Raw genomic sequence first — 19,382 nt, forward strand, 5'->3', positions numbered from 1 at the left:
AATCCTTGCTCCACTAATAACAGTGGAGCAACATGCAGGTGGGTTTTATCAAGTACTATAGGGCCCATCAATTGCAGAGTGATTCATGGGAAAAAGAAAGTACTTGGCACTCTGTTTAATTATTAAATCATCTCTATTAAATTGCATGCTCTTCTAGATCTTCTCTCGTGAGCATAAAAGCTGCCCAGATGACGGCCTGGGACCTGCCTTCTCCTTGCCTCTAGAGTCCAAGGCGACATCGGGGCCCAAAGTGGGTACAGTGCATCTTGAACTTGGTGTTGCATTGACCACTCATGAAGGCCCAAGAGCATAGCATCCATGAGAATCAGCTGACTATGTTGCCCTTGTTCTGTTAGCTTGACCAACTATTTTGTGCTCTTTGATGCATGTTCCCCTCGTTCAAAAGGAAATCAGACAAAGAAATTAGAAAACTATGAAGAAAGTAAGGAGAGAATCTGCTTTCAAAAGTAAAAACCCGACCTGATCTCTTTTGGAAATCATCAGGGTCTTTAGAGTTCTTCATTAGACATAAGCCCTCAACAGCCAGGTTATAGACAAGAAGCAATGTTCAAGCACCCAAAGTTTTGGCTTATGCATGCAAGAATTGATGTTCAATGCCAGCCAGGAAAACAGAATCATGCTAATATATGTGACGTATAAGGCCCTCAATTCCCACCACACTAAGGAAAAGATTTATAAGAACATCTTAGAAATAAAGAGGCGATACAACACTGTTCTAACTCTGAAAGCTTCATAGCTGTTGATAAAATCATGCATAAGGTTAAGGATTCAAGAGCCCCAAGGGTTTGGGGAAGCTAATAATTAAGGCAGCATTTGGTAGGAGGCTAGCTGCTTGCTGCTGGTACGATTTCCATAGGCGTCAACCCAATGCATAAACCTAAGCAGGCATAGAACCTAAAGCAAGGGTATTAGCCTTGGGAGTTTTATGCCATGCATAAACCTAAGCAGGCATAGAACCTAAAGCAAGGGTATTAGCCTGGGAGTTTTATTCCACTAGCTGCACGAGCTTCAAAGACTCTTGGCCATTTAGTGCACCTTCTTTAGTACCCAAATAGAAAAAAGTTAAGAATTCATGTGATCAATCTCTATCCAGCCGAAGGAGACCTTTGAACCCATTGGTTTTGGCTCACCCAATGGGAGAACCAAGCACAACATACCATGTAGCGCCTTTAAAACAAGCAAATGGCCGTTGATCAGGCAATCCTAATGTCATTACTTCCTAATGCATCACCTACCTCATTAGGAGTTTGGATTGAATGGTAGCATGCACGGCACTTGAGTTGAATGATGTACCATATGACCACCCAAGTCCTGATGTGGCTCCGATCCAAGGAGCAGGGAGAAGAAGCTGCAGCCTCTCATTCAGGCAGTGGGATTTCCTCCCACTCACCCGAAGATCTTCAAAAGCTAGTTAAGTGATAAGTTCAATATCAAAATGCTTGGGCAGTGGCACAATTTAGATGAACTTGCCTAATCCTAACTCGCATGCCTATCAAGACAAAGAATACTTTGCTACATGCAATAGCTTAGGCCACAGTTCTAGTAATTAATTAAGAATTTAATTTGCCAATGTTGCTTCCATTTCCAATTCCACAATGTGGTAGAACTTTGTATGACTGGGAACATGGCCGGAAGACAAATTTAGGAAGCCATCCAAAGCAAGGAATTAGGGTGAAGGACAGGTGATGCTCAGTGAATGTGGAAGCAGATAGAGGCCTCAGGGATTGTCCCACTAATGGCCAAGTCCTTTGCTCTTCCCAAGAATTTGACTCATGAGAAGAATCCGACCATAACAAGTGTAGCTGTTTCCTTTTTTGGATTTAGCAAATTCACGTTCGTAAGAGTCATTGGGATTTGGATTGAAGATTGGCATGTCTCCCTTTTCCTCCTTACTTCCCGTGTAATTATTGGTGCTTTGTCTCATAATGTCTGTCACACTTGCTTCGGCTTCATTCACTCAGTCAATGATTCCAGAACAGAGAGAGATCTAGAGAGAGAGACACGGCAGAAAAAAGTTGCATTTAATTAATTTCATTGAGTGTGAGTAAACATACTACCATCGCATGTTCTTACAAGTTTAAAACCGTATCTCTTGAGCCTTGTGTCGAACTAATTTGGGGAATCAAAATATAATTATCATGAAACAATTTAGTTGATCAAACCTCTAATTAAGAGCCATAGTAGGGAGACAAGAATATACTTACGCCAGTTTTGTGAATTTTATTTTAGGAATGTGAGCTCAGAAACATGAGAACTCTAGGGACAACCTATAATATTAATGAAAACTATTTTTTCTGAAGTCAGATTGATAGTTGTGCATTAACTCATTGATATATTATCCTTTAGTTCAATGTTGTAGAAACTCGTCTAGATATATAACAATAGATCATCAGCTGGAAACTTGTTTTGACATCTAATAATTGTCCAGGAGCTAGATTTCAGGTTGCCAATCATGAAGTTGGCATTCGCTTGGCTAATGAAGAAATTAACTTACAAAGAATGAAAAATGGTTACAATCACATTCTCTCCCTCCCTCTCTCTCACATATCACATGGCCCTTATGCTGAATACGTACCATCACAAATTCTAGTTAAAATCAAATCTGTAGACACCATAGAGTTGGGTGGCGTCGACCGTGGGAACCTCATATCGTCGGTACGACAAGATGGTGTCTTAGGGAACTGCACCAAATTAACAATGAAAGAAACACATGAACCCTACCTCATCAACACCATATATATAATTTCCATTTTCCGTGGGTTGAGAGATCACGAGCACGACTACTCCACCACAAGTTCTTAATTCAAACCTTCTAATAAGCGAACATTAGTTTATATGATTATGAGCCAAAGGGTGCCTTTGTAAAAATAGTCCAAGTATGTGCACATGATCATAATCTATAGAAAAGATCCTAGCCATCCACCTAGCTTGAGATGAGATCTAGTAACTGAACTGGGTAATTCTTTTCCCTTTTTATAGAATTACTTTGCATTAGTGGTTCTTGGTATTTACATGAAGTTTCTTGAAAAGTTGATAAAAAAACATTGGCAGTACTCGAATTCGATTCCGAGAGCGTAATCCCTCTGCGCTTTTGCTTCCTACGTTATGAAGGCTGAATTTCTAGAATAATGACTGGTCTAACTAGCTGTCCGACTAAACATCTACGTGGGTTGCTTTACTTTCAGCATTATAGAAAACTCAAAAGAAAATCAAGAGACCAATCGAAAAACAAAATTTTTTACATGTTCATATTTTCAAAAATGTTAATATGACTCCCTTTATAAACTTTTATGGAGAATGATCTTGACACCCCAGAGAATGATCTGGCTCCGTTACTGAACAGGTTACTGGGTGTTGAATCCATGATGGAAACCAAGCTATACTAATCAGTGATTATATATGGAAACAGTATGTTATTGTTCTAGAAGTGGTATGATTATGTCCAGCGTTTCATTGTTGAGCACAAGAACAGCCATAATCACAGCATGTTTTCTAGGAGAACGTAATATTTGAATTCTGTATTCCAAGAACATATGTTTCAAGAACACGATATTTCTCTTATCAAACACCTTCTCAGACAAGTGACCGTATCTCTCAACTCAAGTTTATAAAACAGAAAAAAGCTGTTGATCGTTTGGCAATTTTCTTTCGTACGTATCTTTCTCAATTTACAGGCACGCTTTGGCATCTTCATTCTGAACAACGTAACGCTTGTCAAGAAAATAGCCACTTGTCATTAGAAAAGGTCCAAGATACACAAAACACACACACACAGAGAAAGAGAGAGAGAGAGAGAGAGAGAGAGCCCACCTACCCCAAATCTTATTTATCTACTTGTCCACCTCCCCAGTACACTACTCCATATTAGTTATGTGAACTTCTTTCGGCCTCTTACTTTTCACATGCAACTCACGTTCCTCCCTATCTCTCTCTCTCTCTCTCGCTCTTCAATCGTAGATCTCTACATCCATGCAGAAAAGTTAACACCTGTTCCCTAAGATACCTATTACTTAGGGTATTAATTGGCTAAACTGTACGCCAACATTGTCTGCTTTTGAAGCCGAATAGGTTTTCAAAAGATTCAAAGAATCACCTGCATTGAACTTAGCCAACCGGTTTATTTTTATGAACTGTTAAGAGAAAACGAAATTTTGCTAGAAACGATGAATGCACAGAAACGATGTGATGGTGAATGATGGCGAAAGATGATAGTTGTAGTACCAGCTAGACATGTATCTTACGGGCCATGTACACGCGTTCCTTGTTTAACATAAACATTCTGACCTTTAATTAAGTGAAAACTTAAACTTTGGTTCAAAATTTACTGGGTTTAAGGGTAAGTCTAGTTTGACTTTTTGGCTTTTGTGAAATGCCCTCATATTAAGTCCCTCATAGTTACCTCCTCCAGCAGGTTTGATGGGGAGTCAATAGTCATTAATCTGTTACAGCAAAGTTTAACCTATGATGCAACAAATGAAGTGAGTAGGCCTGATCAGTATACTAAGAAACTATTTACCGTGATTTGGAACCATGATGAATATATGGAAAACATGTCTTAATTGTCAATAAAATGATATATATCTTGCTTGATCTGACATGAGTCGGCCTGTTCAAGCCAATCCGAACTGAGTCTAACAACATTGGCGAACACCATTTGCAGCTTTTCAGAACATGTGTTTTATCTTAGTCCTGACTGTTTGTATTATATATTATACACATTAGCAAGTGACAAAAAGAAGAGAGACAAACTTAGGTATAGCTGCCCAGCTAGCTAGAATTAAGGCTAGAGAGAAAGGAGGAAGAACTCACGCAATAATGTGATAAAGAAGAACCTTTTCTTGGAATTCTTGATTCCTCCAAGATTCCCCATATTTCCCAAGCACAAGACAATGCAAGTTAAAGAAAAGAAAGATAAAAGAGAAAGACCTAATAAAAAAAAGTGGTCAAATCCTTTTGCCATTACCGCACTAACAATGGCAACTGCAGAAGCATGAACAGCAGTAGTGGAGCTCCACCTTCCCTACTTTAACACCTTTTATTAGTGTTTTTCCATGGCTTCCCTTGCTGCATGCCATCTAGCTCCCTTGGTCAAAGCTCAAAATAAAATACTGGAAGTGAGGTGCGTGCAGTTGCTTTTGAAACTCTTTGGCGTTTCGAGGAGGAAAGTTTGTGCAGGATTTGGGAGCAGATTAGCACAGGTATGCTTTGTCGGGTGCGTGGTTCATACCATGGTTTGACTTTCTCAATTTTTTTCCATCCCCAGCTGTTTCTTCTCTTGGGTGACATTGTTAATTAAATTAATCTCTTCTAATTTGTGGGTAATTGGCAACTTCACATTTTCTACCTTATTGTGATTCACAAATCCTTTAATAGTCACAATTGCTTTTCAAAGATATTCATTCTTTAATCCTTTAATTAACAATAACAGCTTGCCGCAGTTACGTTTCATTCTGTTTAACTCAATGGTTAAGTCAAATATTCTAAAACCATCCTAGATCAATTAGCTTTGATGACACAGTGCAGATAAAACTAATATTTTGATGGAAAAGGATAGGTAGCTTGGTTTTAATATTTATTTTGTTGATCTTTGTTTACCCAAAAAACAAGATATTGGTTTTAGTTTATCTTCCTTCATCTTGGCAGTGCTGCAACTTGCAAGTCACCCGGATCAATCTGGTTTGAGGAATTTTGCCAGTTTCTAGTGTGCCCAACTCCACTCCCGTCGGACCACTAGCGCAATTTCAATAGCGTATCTAGCCGTAGTCGTAACTGTAGGAATTTTAATCTCAGGCCATGTGGGATTCTTTGTAACTTAACCGGTTCTAGCCGTAGTCACAGCTCCTAGGCACCTGGTTTGAAGATATCAAGGAAAATCTGAGATCTGTCTGTAACATCCTACGTGTTTCTAAATATGAGTAAACACTCATGCTTATCGGGGATCAGGAGATTGTGAATTCAACAATTTGTTCAGTCCTGAAATGGAAGAATGTAATTGGATTGATTCAGGTCCATTATCTGCAATTAGCTTTAATCCGTTTTGACAATGAAGACTTACATGATGCTTCATACACCACTCATGGGTCATGAGCTTAAAGGCCGTCAGTTATAGTGATAAAAATTATGCCAAAAAAAAAGAACTTCCCAAAATGTTAAAAAGGTTTAGTATTGCATCAATAATGCAATATTATGTTTGCTCCAAATATTGTAACATTACTCTCAAGTTACAACTGATCCAGTATGTATTATACATTGCCAATCAATTTTCTCATTTAGAAAAAGGTTATACATGTACATAATTGTGAATGAAGTTCAACTTTTAGGGCATATTTGGTTGCTGGAACTAGGGTTCTTGCATGTCCTCTCATCAGGTGTACTTTCAATCCAAGATCAGGTGAAGTTGATCATCTTCATCGATGACCTTTTTCTTCTCAGTTTTAAGGTTACAAAGTAAAGAAAGAACTGGAATTTTCACCAAGTGTTTGATTCCCTTGTGCGTGGTAATAACCTTTACATTAAAGGCTACACAGGCAACCAAACAAGCCATCACAGAATTGGATCAGGGCCTCACTAAAGAATGAAAATCAACATAGCCTCAAATCCATAAGGTGGGGCTACAGTTTTGTTAGGTTTTCACTCTTTCACGTGTACAGTATTGTTCATCCAACAAGACTGCATGTCAGTGGAGTTCACAGTCCGGCCTGCTGTTTATGGAGCCATTAAGGGACTACAGACCCCACTCTCTCTCTCTCTCACACAGACACACACACACATACACATGAAACCAAACAATTCCAGAAATGTAGAAAAACATAAGTTCTTGAGTCCAGTTTGAGATTGAAATTTTAGTTTAAATGGGTTAACTTAAGGTTGAGAAGATCAACAGCCGTACTTAGACAGAGACCAGGCCACGTACAACCAGCAATCGAAGTGCCAACCTCCCCCTGGCCAGACTAACTGGCCCAACAGATAGTGAGCACCGAGGAAAATGGGTTTTACAAAGAAGCCCTGGACTGCACAGCATAGCCTAGCAAAAAGTGCTCCCTGAAATGTGTCAAGCCAGCACGAGCAATATAATTCAGAAGCCTGTCCATTTCATTTGTCACTATCAATTTCAATACAGAACTACCACACAGCAATATAAGGCTGCATGTAAGAAGTGAATACACAAGTTCGACCATCAACTTCAGACTCTGTAATTTATAATTTGATCAATTATTTTAACTAAATCCTTGTCGAGATAGACCAACAGATGAACAAATGGATGGATGGATCAGAAGGTTCAACTATTGGCTCATAACCCTCGGAAATATGAGAAATTTTGTTACATGGACTACGAAGATCAAGAATCCTCCTGCTCAAACGTGTATCTATAGAACCTTTTGGAGAAGGAAAAAATTTCTTAGAAGACTGCAGCAGCTGCACAACGCTTGGATTCTAGGCTGCCATGGTAACGCAGCCTTTTCCTCTTGTTAGATTTTGAACGTGCACTGGTAGCAGTAAGGTTCTCCATACTGCCACCGGCCTAATTGGCCAGCCAGAACTTGTATTTTCGATAATTTTGTGAAAAAGTCAAGAGACAAAGTTGCAACATTAGACTTTTCATTCTTAACATAGTGCATTTACAGCCGCTGTTGAAGCACTGGATGTTGAGGGCTCCATGAAACAACTTGGAGAACGCACAGAAAGTTCCGTGACCTCAGAAGCCGCTGTGTGGGATGCTCGATCTATGGTCGCATTTGAAGGTTTCTTAGGAGTGATTTCCGACCGAGTAGAATGCAAGTTTCCCTCTTTAATGGTTGAAGCAACCAGAATATCCTCTGTCAGTTCTGCCAGTTGAGGTTGATAATCTTCCGCAAGAACTCTCAAGCACTTTTCCAGTGCTTCACGCATCCAAGGATAGCGGCAAAGTTCGAATGCATCCCTCACCATTACCTATTCAGGGAAAAAGAGAAGTGTCTTTTATAAGAAACAGTCGTTCTATGCCACCCAATAGAAAATATGAAATGTATGTGAACTGACTCCTACTACTCACCCATCGTCTTCCATGGGTAGTTTGTTCTGGCCAGGAATCTAGTTCTTCCGTAACCCTCATTGTGAACATATAACCTCTGCATATTCCTTCTAGGCTGCTGCTATTCTGCCTGCGTTTGCTCTGAAATTCCCATGTTCCTAGTTTTTTCTTCAGTAAATGGAGGAAAAACAAGAAAAATTCTCAGATTGAGATACAAGGTTTCATGCTGGTCGCACATATATTCTAGTAATAGATTTCAATAAGCATCTATCGGGTGCCAGAAAACAATGACTTGAACACATATCACATGCATAAGCACTGCATTTGAAAAAATTTGGTAACATTGAGTAGTCTACAGTAGCCTGAGAAAAGCATCATTAAGTCCAGCACAAAAATTGCTGTTAAACCTGTAAATTGTCAATAGAAACACCATAGTGGATAAAAAACATAGGTGACATGGTGACTTTCTAGTTATGGACTACTGTACCTAGTCATGCCTAACATTTAGTTCTTTGGCAAGCAGATGACAATAAATTAAACGCTCTGCCTTTTTATGGTTTTCTGAATAATAGTAAAGGTATTAATAGCCCCTAATGAAAGAACTGGGGACCATATGTCCTATGTCATTCCTCTTTCCTTTCATCCAAAGAAGTTTCATAATATCAAAAGTTAAAAGTACAGAATTCATATAAAAAATAGTTTTCTTCCTTGAAGAATATAAAAACTTGTGCCTCTCTAAGCAAGGAGGAGAGGGCCCTCCACATCTGAAGTGAAGTATACTCGAAAAGATTTTGAGGCATAAACCTTAAAAGTGACAGTTAAAGCCTCTCAAAACCATGGAAAGAAGAAACAACGAAAATGTCAGAGTATGAAAGAGATGTCAAGTCCTCAAGTTGACACAGACTACTGCTGTTGTTAGCTCTATCAGACAAGATTAAATAAGTAATGACACTTACATCAATATCGCCTTTTACTCCTGCCTCCTCTAGGGCCTCACGACATGCAGCTTCCTCTACAGACTCATCATCTTCCCACCCACCCTACACAAAATCAAGCACAAGAAACATGCAATTGAGTCTATGAATCCATAGGATTCAGTTACGCAAAATATTGATATAGTTCAATTGCTCCATAAGTTGAAATACACAGTTCACACCTTTGGAAACACGAGGTCGTCCCTGTCTGGTGTTGAAACCATGAGAACCTCTAGTGCATCTTCCAAGGTACAAATTTGTTCAACGTCGTTCTTTAGTTTATAGGGTATGCACCTGTTTGATATATGGAAGCGAAGATGCATAAGCTCCAAAAACATATGTCACAAAATCAGAGCACATGATCCACATCATAGAATGGGCATTTCCGTATGTGTGAAACAAAAAATGAACAATTAGCAAAGTCAATAGAAAAAAAGACACACCTTTGAGAACAATAATCAAAATATAAAGTGTAAAAAGCACAAGCTGAAGAACAAACAGGAAAGGCAGAGGAATGTGGCTACTGGAAATGAAAATCTAAAACTTGGTACAAGCATTATATCGCCATACTTAGAATGTGGTCTTTAACTCATAGAACGCAAAATATAAATAAACCAGTCGACGGTTTCAAGTGTGCTGTCATGATGGGCACTATATAGCTATGTAGAAAAATGGTGAAGTACTTGTTACATCAGCCAATAAAGTGGCACAGCCACAATAAATGAAAGATGCCCATAGGCAGCTGCAGACAATTACATAGACAAAAGGATGAACTTCCAGGCAAAATCAGAATAATGGCAGGAGTTCAAGCTCACAAAGAAGGGAGAACAAAATCTAAAAAGTCACCAGAATTTAGGTCCCACTTTATGCATGACATTTGCAGAAAAAAACCCCAATTGGATACTCGCCACATAGGCAGGAAACAGTCTTACAAATGTGTTTTTTCCCTGCAAACGAAGAACTTATGCGTCCTTGCTGCAGTGAATATTATAAAACCTACTCCGACATTTCACAGAACCAGAATGATAGCTTTAATCTGATCCAGTATTGGCAGTCACGTATGAGTATCAGTATGGTTCAAGACCCCACTTGTCCACTAACATGTGCTTCTAATGTAGTACTTTCTTAACAGTAAGAACTGTTACACGAGGGACCAGGAGAAGTCAGGCCAGAGATCTTTCATTAGTTTGAAGAGAACATGGTCCTCAAAAATTCAATTTAGAATTTTTTTTATGTGCCTCATAAAACATCTTTTATGTGTAAAAGTCCAGTAATTTGCAGAAGACGAAAATTGATTCCAATTATTTAAAGCTATTTATTGCTGGCTGTGCTACTGCATAACATTAAGAACCCTAGAATGTCGCCGGATCTCCATGTGCATTCTCAAGACAATAACCAGAGTTTGACAAATCAAGGCAAGAGGTTCAGGGGCAAAACCAAGAAATTTTAAGTGCAAAAGGAGCACAAACTTCTTGTAGGAAAAGGGGAAGCTATCAAATTTGGCTACGATATAGTGGACAGGTCATTCTGGACAAAGAAGGCATTTTCTTCGCTGGCCTTCACCAATATGCAGCGAATCAGAATGAGAAAAGGAAACAGGATCATACCTCTTCATAGTCTCATCCCAAATGAAAAAAAAAAAAAATCCAGAAACTGCAAAAACTCTTTGAGCAAAGAAACTCCAGGGGGGGCATGAAACTCATCACGGTACCACCACAAACGTGATTATTTATTTAAATTGTAGATTTTGGGGTCCAGAATCTAAAATGAAACAAAAAGGGAACTAAGGTACCTTGACCTTCCTAAGGGGATTGTGGCTCTAACATTCAGAGTCTCAGACAATTATCCCAGATTAAGAATGACTCATTGATATTCAGGTTGTCTTATAGTGAATGGTTGGAACCAACGCCCGTAAGAAATTCTCTGCGTTCCCTCGAGTTTGGAAAGAGTTTGCTCTTCTTAGGTCCTAGAAGAAAGAAAGAAAATTATATGGTACATGATATGAAAGGAAATTAGTCATGAAAGAGTACACCCTGCGACGGCTCGTTCACACCTTCGGAAACACAAGGTCGTCCCAGTAGTGTCCTCTGTTCCACACAGAGGCAGGGTTGTTTTATTCCACAATTGCAGAATTACAGCTCCATGTAAAGGTTAAATGGGGCGAGAGAGAGAGAGAGAGAGAGCACACCCTGCGACGAGCCGGTACTCATTCTCGTAACGTTGATGGTGGCGTCCTGTCCGAGCTACGACATCCGACATGGTATCTCCAAACTGTAGCCCCCACCAACCATGGAAACCCGAACAAGAAGAAAAACAGGGTGAGGAAGAAGAAAGGGTGTTTTTTCATGCGGGAGGAAGAGGGCCAACAAAACGCAAAGCGGAAAAGGGACAAGAACTTTGCGGCGATAAAATTCACCTTCCTGGAAATGCCAAAGGCGCTTTCATAACACCGCAGTCAAACCAAGAAACCTGCTCTTGAATCCTTCAACCAAACTCTATCCGTTGTACAAGCAACCAATCTGCATTTCGACCACATTAGAAGACACCAAGCACAAGCAGACCAACAACCAACATCCACCAACCAGCCTTCACAGGCCACAGAGAGAAGATAGAGAGAGAGAGAGAGAGAGAGAGAGAGAGAGAGAGAATACCACCCAAATGAAGGCCGAGGGTCCCCAGCCGGCCGATTATCATGCTCTCTTTTCTCCGCCGGATTTCTGATGCGAAACGACACCAGCAAACTGCCAAACGACAAACGCATATCTAGGCAATCCCCAACCGAAAAAGATCTCCTTCGCACACACAGAGAGAGGGAGAGAGAGAGAGAGACCTTTACGAGAACTGCCTCTTAAAGAAGTGCCACTTACAAAGACCGTGGAAGTTCCGAGGAAGCCCGCGAAGGAATCATCTAGGAAAGGATAGGTAAATCGTCTCCACCTCAGAAGCAGAGGACAGGAGGCCAGACGAAGGAGGAAGGAAGGCAGAAGAATTCGCCCCGCCCCTCTCTCTCTCTCTTCTTTCTCTTTCTTATCTCTAGCTGTCTCTCTCCCTCTCTTCCTTCAACCGACAGGCAAACGGCCATTTCTCTCCAATCTTTTTATGGGATTCGCTCCCCCTCAAAATGGATAGAATTCTTGGCCGTTATGAATTAAGAGCAAGTTCCACAATAGCCACTGATTTTGCCTTCTATTACTAAAGCGCCCACCATTTGTTTTTCTTTCTCCATGCATCATGCGCCGTTTTCCTTTTCACCTTTGTGCGGCTGAGAATTGACATTTTAGTTCCGCCCGGTTGTAAAATATTAATACAAACTGTTGAAATAAGTTTTTTAATTTCGTTTCTCTTTCTTAAGTATGATTAGTTATTAACAGATAAAAAAAAGTTAAAAACAATTTAAATTCTAAATTAAGTTTTTCTGAGAAACCACTGTCAAAGCTAATTGTTTTTCCATGAATTTTTTGGGTTCAAAATTCCATTCCATGATAGATTATAGGCAACTCAATTACTTTATTCCATTCAAATATCTTGCCCAAATGAAAGTTATGATGTGACAAACAATGACTTTAAGTGAAAAAGGCACAAGTGATAAGGTGAACCAACCACTTTATTTCATTCAAATACCTTGCCCCTTCAAAGTTATGATGTAATGAGCAATGACTTCCATCCAAAGGAGATACAAATAAAGAAAGATGAGAAAGGAAGAAGATGTAGAAGGCACCATGAACCACAAAATTCCAATTTCAGTTGAGAAGCAAGAGTTAGGGAAATCACTTAAATAGAAAACGCAAGAAATAGTAAGAAGAAAGATATAACTAAAAATGTGTGGCTAGTATTTAAAACAAAATATCATTCCTTTCAAAGTTCTGGAATTTGTAATATCTAGAAGTGGGTAGATCATGTCACGTGATATTTTTACTTAACAAAGTGAAATGTCACTATTATTGTTCAGTTTCTTTATGTTTTACATACATGTCCTTTCACCGAAGTATGTGCAACATCGATGGTCCAATCTGAATTTTCTACTGTGAAGTAAAGTTTCTTATTGAGATAAGTAACCTTGAATTTACGATAAAGTTGGTATTTAATAAACCTCAAACAGCACACACGATGCATATGGTTTTCTTCTTGTATATTTGATGTAAAGTTTTCTTTGTTCAGGAAGTTTGCATGTGGAGAAAAAAGACACGTAATGGATTTGTTATCGTTGATAAAATTTCTTTTCAAACGCGGTGGAAAAAAAAGATAAAACAATAAATAAAGAAAAGTGAGCTCCTGTCCTTTATTCCAAAAAATTTCGAATCCGTTGTCAATTTGTCTTAATTTCAGTAAATCATTGACATGCCAATGATTTATATGTAAGAAAACAGAAAAACCATGAAAGAAATTGAGTGTGTCCAAATTCTTGCTTTTATACGTCTTTTTGCTAGAGGATCAAGTCCAATCTTTTAAGATTGAAAGAATGAAGGAATATAGCACGTAACTGGTCGGGTTTAAGGCAGCTAGGCAGGTCTTTAGTTTGATTCCCATTAATAGTGCATCTTAAATGATGAAACACTGTATGCAAGTTGAAGGGTACACTGCTATCATGACCAGCTGACGTTAGGGCTCTCGAGTGATAGATTGTAAACCTCCTACACACCCAGAAAGAAAACGTTTCGGATAAAAAAAGCCAAACATTCAAAAGGCTTCATAGGGGCACCATGGTTATTTTTGCAAAGCATAGCTGCATTTATGTAAATACCAACAAATTATTGGGTGTATTGGAGCCTCACAAAAGGCCGCATTGACCTCACACACTGATGATTGCTCTTAAAAATACAAGTGGAGGAAGATACAAAATTAAATATTAGAAAGATGTTTATTTTATGGCTATGCAAAAGAAAAGCATTCCATATGATATGTTCTAAAAAACCTCTATTCAAATACAAGTGTATAGTTCATAATGACGCATTATGCGTCACTACTTTTGCATTATGGGGAGAAATCTTGTGTTTTCCACATATTTTATTGAGGCCTTGGCAGAGCTCGGATTATAATAGCAAAGCCATTTCCAATTTGTGCCCTCTTCTCGATGGAAGATGATCTAACATTTGATTCTTACGGGTGAAAGTAGAGATTTGTTTGTTATCGAGGGAAATATAATACCCAAAGCCATGTTTGATAGCATTGAATCTAAGATTTGATGTGGGTATGGGATACATTTTGAAAGAAATCAATTGCTTCAGATTCACAGTTTGTGAATGTGTTTTACGTTGAAGAACTCGCGGGTTAATGGTAGCAATATTAGAGCGTTTGATGGCTTGAGATTTAATATTCTCAAGATTGAGATTTAAGATCAGGCCTTCCCTCCTTCAATCTTAAATCCAAACTTCTTCAATGCAAAGAAGTAAAATAAAGATCTCAAGTGTGGATCTTAAGTGTGACCTGAGGCCCTTAATTTGATAAACTGCCACATCTGATTCATGGATTTCAGATCTAAAGTATTCAAACACCCAAAAAAGTTTTCTTTTTTTTTTGAAATATGATCAAACACCATTTTTCACTATTTTTGCATGTAGAAACAAGGATAGAGTGAGAACATCAACCTGTCATTTATACATGAACTTGCCATTAGTGCATAAAGCCATCTGGCCCCTTCCTCCCATTCCTATGATGGGGACTTGCATCGACGTATGCAAAAGATGTATGGGCACGTATGGGGTTCGAACCTTTGACCGTCCATCGTGGCCTGCCCTGCCCCACTATCACTAGCGGAGCAAATTTTTTTTTTTTTTTTTTTTTTGTGAGGGCACACATTCAATACCTATAATTTTTTTGGAGCACTTACATGTATAACAATCAAATATATCAAAACATTAGCATATATGTTAAACTAATTTTGTGAGACTGGTGTGAACAACTGCCCACACCAGCCACCATGTGGCTATGCCACCGCCACTACAACACACTCCCTCTCGGGAGAACCATGTGACGTCATTGACAGACATGTCCCTTGCTGCAAAGACAAAGCTACATGTACTGAACATGGATGACTTTGAAGGTTTCATTAATTAGAGTCAAGTTTTTTTTTTTTTTTTAAAAAAAAAATTTACTTGGGGAAATCACCCTCAAGCCAAGAAACTTAGTCGTTCGCCCAGTCGAGAAACTTAGTGGCTTTCCCAGCGGTATAAAACGTCAAGGCTACTTCTCACCCCAAGTCATGGCATGTGTCGGTAGGAGCAAGAGACTGACTGATACCGCGAAACTTGAACTAGTGACTGACTGTATACCAGCAGTTGGGCCCATCCAGGTCTCTCAACCGCAAAAGTTGTTTATTTTCTCGGCAAATTTCAAACACACACACACATATATATATATATATATAACCATTTCATTTATGAGGTCTATTCAATTCATTAAAATAGAGGTTCATTCCAACTTAGGAAACAAACACGGGATGCAGATGCACAAGCATGAGAAGGTAGGACCTTGTGAAGGCATCGGTTCCATGGACACCGTTTCAGCACTTCAGCTATACGTGCTAGAAAATGTGCATTCCACATTAAGTGGAGTATTTATCCCACCTCAAACAATCTCAGACCCTTTCAAATCTGCGTTTGCTCTTTGAGTTGTACAGGTGTGTTTGATAGCCTTAGATATGCCTTTGATTTAAAATTCATCCTACATAGAATCCATAGAGTAAACAAACACAAGATTTTACTACTATGTAGAATCAAGCACACAACTTTGAATCCTCGAATATGAGATTCTCAATAACATCATATCTAGGGATGTCACTGGATCAGATATATCCTTAATCATATCCACTTTTTCAGATATTCACATATTCAGATTTGGATTTAAATAAAGAAAAGTCATATCCGAATCTGAAATCCGATTTTACAATTCGAATCCAATTTATATTTATATCTGAATCCGAATCCGAATTTTGAACTGGATTTTGCCACTTTTTAAAATTTAATAGCATTAGATACAAGATATTTGTCTAAAAATGAATTCGATTTGAATTCGTATCCAAATCCAATTGGATATTTTTATATATCTGAATATGATCAGATGCCATTTATTAAATCCAAATTCGAACTGATTTCTTAATCAAATATTAAATTTTTTTACATATTAGATTTTTTCAGATCGATTCGGTCGGATATTTAATTCAAATCGGATATATTGACATTCCTAATCATATTAGCCTATATCGTTCAAGGGGAACTGACAAAACACCCTCTAAATGTCTAGTTTCTTGCATCCAATTAAGCAGGAATCAAACACCCTCTTATTAGGGTTGACTTGCTTATACCGATGGAGGAAAAAGAAGGAAATCAGGAAAGATAATTAAATCAAAGGAAGGGAGTGACTTTAGAATTTGCCAAAGAAAGTGGAGTTAATGAGAAAATTATAGATATTTTACATAATGAGGCCCCATTTAAAACAAAAGAAAAAGAAAATAATTGGCAAACAATATATATTCACCATAAATAAGTGAAACAAATGAGAACTTGGACGGCGACAAGCAAAAGCAGGAACAAGGTACTGATCAGGTCAATCCCACTAGCTACGAATCTAGACTATATCTTATTACAACGTGACATGGATATGCAATTATTCATGCATTGGTCCACAATATGATCTAACATTTTTATGAAAAAAAGGGCAAATTCTTAATTATTTTTTCATTTTATGGGCAAGATAAGGATTGGCCGAAAATTCTCATGAGATTATGATAAGGTTTGATCGAACATCTGATTGTATTCGACTCCGTGGTCTTAAGTCCAACCCCGTAGCCAAGTAAATCAGCGGTAGAGCTATTTTTTTTTATATTTTTAAAAACTTTCATTGGGGTCATATGAAAATTTTTAAAAATTTTATCTGATAAAAGTGTCTTTGTTTTTTTAAAAAAAAAAATCTAGAGGGGGCAATGGCCTCACTAAGGTGAATGGAGTGCTTGAATTGGCTCGACTTATGAATATAAATATATGGTTAGCTATGAGACTTAATGTACTAAATTAATGGGGAACCTATGAGCCATTATTAAAAAGATTGGACGGCAGAAATTAATTTGAAAAAGGAAGAAACCAAACCGCATTTTTAAAAGATAGAAATGTCCCACATATGATGAAGCAAATTAGTTTTCTTAATCGAGATCCTTTGCTTACTATTGAAGGGTACTTTTGCCTCTCAAAAATATAGTTTCGTTTTTATTTTTTTCAACTTAATATCTACCATCTCATCTTTTTAAAAATAGATGGCTAATATATGTGGGTTTGATATCTACTTGTTTTCCTGTCTGCGACTACCTTAATTATATAGAGTTACCCAACCATTTAACTAAGGCCGTTTATCTAAATCAGATAGATAATTCAGAGAAAAACATAAAAAAAAATGTATAAATTAATATTAAATAATAAAAATGTTCATCATACTTTTCTCTTAACTGTTCATAATGTTTGATCGGATAGTGAAACTTAAATGGTTAAGAGACTCTAAAAAATTAGAGCAACCATTTAATTTTCTATAATAATAATAATAATGATCTACCCAACTCCAGCTTTCCTATTATTGTGATACGACTATGTGGAGCAGACGGGCTCGATGTTATCAAACTAAGAGTGAAAGTTTGGAGGAGGCGATTTATGTGAAGTCATTCCAGCATGAAATTTGGAATGTCAAGAAGCAAATGAAAAAGAAAAAAATCCGAAGAGGAACACTGATATTTTTTGTACAGAGTTCTTGAGGAAGGGTTTTCCTTTTTCAATGAACCTGTTTTTAAAACTTTTGAAGATCTGCGGCTCTGCCCCCTGACATGGGCAGAGCGAGCCAGTCTCCTTCGACGGCGGGAGCCGTGATTTCTTTCAATCAAGAACAAAGAAATCAATGTTGTTGGCAGAGCTCTGCCATTTCTGTAAAGATACAGCCAAAGGGACCATACGTAACTCAGTTTTTAAAATAAATCCTGTGTTCTAAATTTAGCTGACATCCCTGTTATGTAGAGCTCACAAGTAAGGCAAGCAAACATCTTATTTTACTACCATGTAAGAAAAGTGATTTGAAATTTTCAAATTTATGACTAAAACTTCATAGTTTAAAAACAAGGGAGAGTTGACGTATTCAAATTTCCAATGGATCTCATATGTGAGTGCTATCAAAAGTCTTCCAAAGTTGCTTCGGCATTTGAAAAAGAACGGTAAGCCAATTAATTAATGTATTATGTAGTGGGCTAAAGGAGCAACGCCTACCATAATCAAACCGATGATGACAAAACATTGGGTTAAGCCCCTTAAAGCTCTAATTTAGATCAATTTTATCAATTAAAATAACCTAACAATTGATGTTTGAAGGCACTTGATATATATATATATATATATATATATATATATATAAGAAATTGAATAGTGAATATGATTTTTTTTAAAGTCAGCTAACCATTTAATCAAACGGTCTTATTTAACATGATAAACAGTTAAGAGAAAAACTATAAAAAAAAAAAGTGATGAACATTTTCGTCATCTAGCATAGTTTATATTTTTTTATTTATATTTTTCTCTTAATCATCCATCTCTACCAATGAATGATCTTAATCACCCATCTCTACCAAATGAATGACCCGATTAGATAACTCAGGAGAGTATATATATATATATATATATATATATATTTATGTGCACATTTTTTTGGCTCAAATTATAACAAGAAGTAAACTCCATCTTCGACCAACTACCCCCATCTAAAAGTGAGCTGAAAGTTAATAAACTGAACTGAAGGTTGATATGTGAGTCATCACATTTTAGGGTTCTAGTTTTGTTTTTGGCTTTTGGAAAGACGGCATTTCGATTACCTTATTATAACAATATTTTATGTGCGTTTGGGCCCAAACGTATCCAATAAGAAAAACTAAAACTGCGTGGGTAAGATGGACGGCGACTTTGTCTCCTCGAAACACCGGCCATGCCTTTCATGGCCCTTTTCTAATCATCCCAATTTTGGCGTCCATATTTTAATATTATCAATGCCTACAAAAACAGATAGCCCCAAACAATTGGGTTGCCGCCTGCTTCTGACGAACCCAACCCTTTACTTTATAATTCACTTCATTTATCGTTTGACGCATCACAAATTTATCAACTATATAATATAATAAGTTAATTTTTTGAAGCTAAAAGTTTCTCGCTTTATATTCAATTGATCTTCAAGCAGTTCTCGCTAACCTGATCCATATAATTGGAACTAAATCTACTCAAATCTAAGGGCAAAACCAAGATTTTTCTTAGGGGCAGGCCGATAGTCCAACTTATGGATCTGGGTAGGGCCAAATTGAATTCAATTCTAAAAATAAAATTACGTACTTAAAAAATTATATTTTTTTTAATATAATTTTT

General features: G+C 37.7%; 1 protein-coding gene across 5 annotated transcripts; it reads right to left on the reverse strand.

Annotated features, from left to right (window-relative positions):
* Positions 1-7,092: 7,092 nt before the first annotated feature.
* LOC116257616 (nudix hydrolase 13, mitochondrial) lies at positions 7,093-12,084 on the reverse strand. Of its 5 annotated transcripts, none has more exons than XM_031634556.2 (8): positions 11,874-12,084; positions 11,661-11,747; positions 11,423-11,525; positions 11,195-11,277; positions 9,189-9,300; positions 8,989-9,072; positions 8,054-8,200; positions 7,093-7,953 (listed from the first exon to the last, which is right to left on the reverse strand). In XM_031634556.2, exons 4-8 carry the CDS (start codon positions 11,263-11,265, stop codon positions 7,627-7,629), a joined length of 741 nt encoding a protein of 246 aa, XP_031490416.1. In that variant the 5' UTR covers positions 11,266-11,277; positions 11,423-11,525; positions 11,661-11,747; positions 11,874-12,084; the 3' UTR covers positions 7,093-7,626. The 5 variants fall into 5 exon arrangements, with proteins under 5 accessions (XP_031490416.1, XP_031490414.1, XP_031490415.1 ...); XM_031634554.2 differs by having other exon boundaries at positions 11,658-11,747; XM_031634555.2 differs by having other exon boundaries at positions 11,837-12,084.
* Between the last annotated feature and the right edge of the window lie 7,298 nt (positions 12,085-19,382).

This window comes from Nymphaea colorata, chromosome 7, assembly GCF_008831285.2.
Source record: "Nymphaea colorata isolate Beijing-Zhang1983 chromosome 7, ASM883128v2, whole genome shotgun sequence".
NCBI classification, from domain to species: Eukaryota; Viridiplantae; Streptophyta; class Magnoliopsida; order Nymphaeales; family Nymphaeaceae; genus Nymphaea; species Nymphaea colorata.

Excerpts from the sequence above, each read along its gene's own strand:
- LOC116257616 (XM_031634556.2), bottom strand. The coding sequence starts at position 11,265 with ATGTCGGATGTCGTAGCTCGGACAGGACGCCACCATCAACGTTACGAG. Across the intron at positions 9,301-11,194 it reads GAGTACCGGCTCGTCGCAGG|GTGCATACCCTATAAACTAA; the intron begins GTGTGCTCTCTC and ends TATATCAAACAG. Across the intron at positions 8,201-8,988 it reads GAGTAAAAGGCGATATTGAT|AAAAAACTAGGAACATGGGA; the intron begins GTAAGTGTCATT and ends CATTTACTGAAG.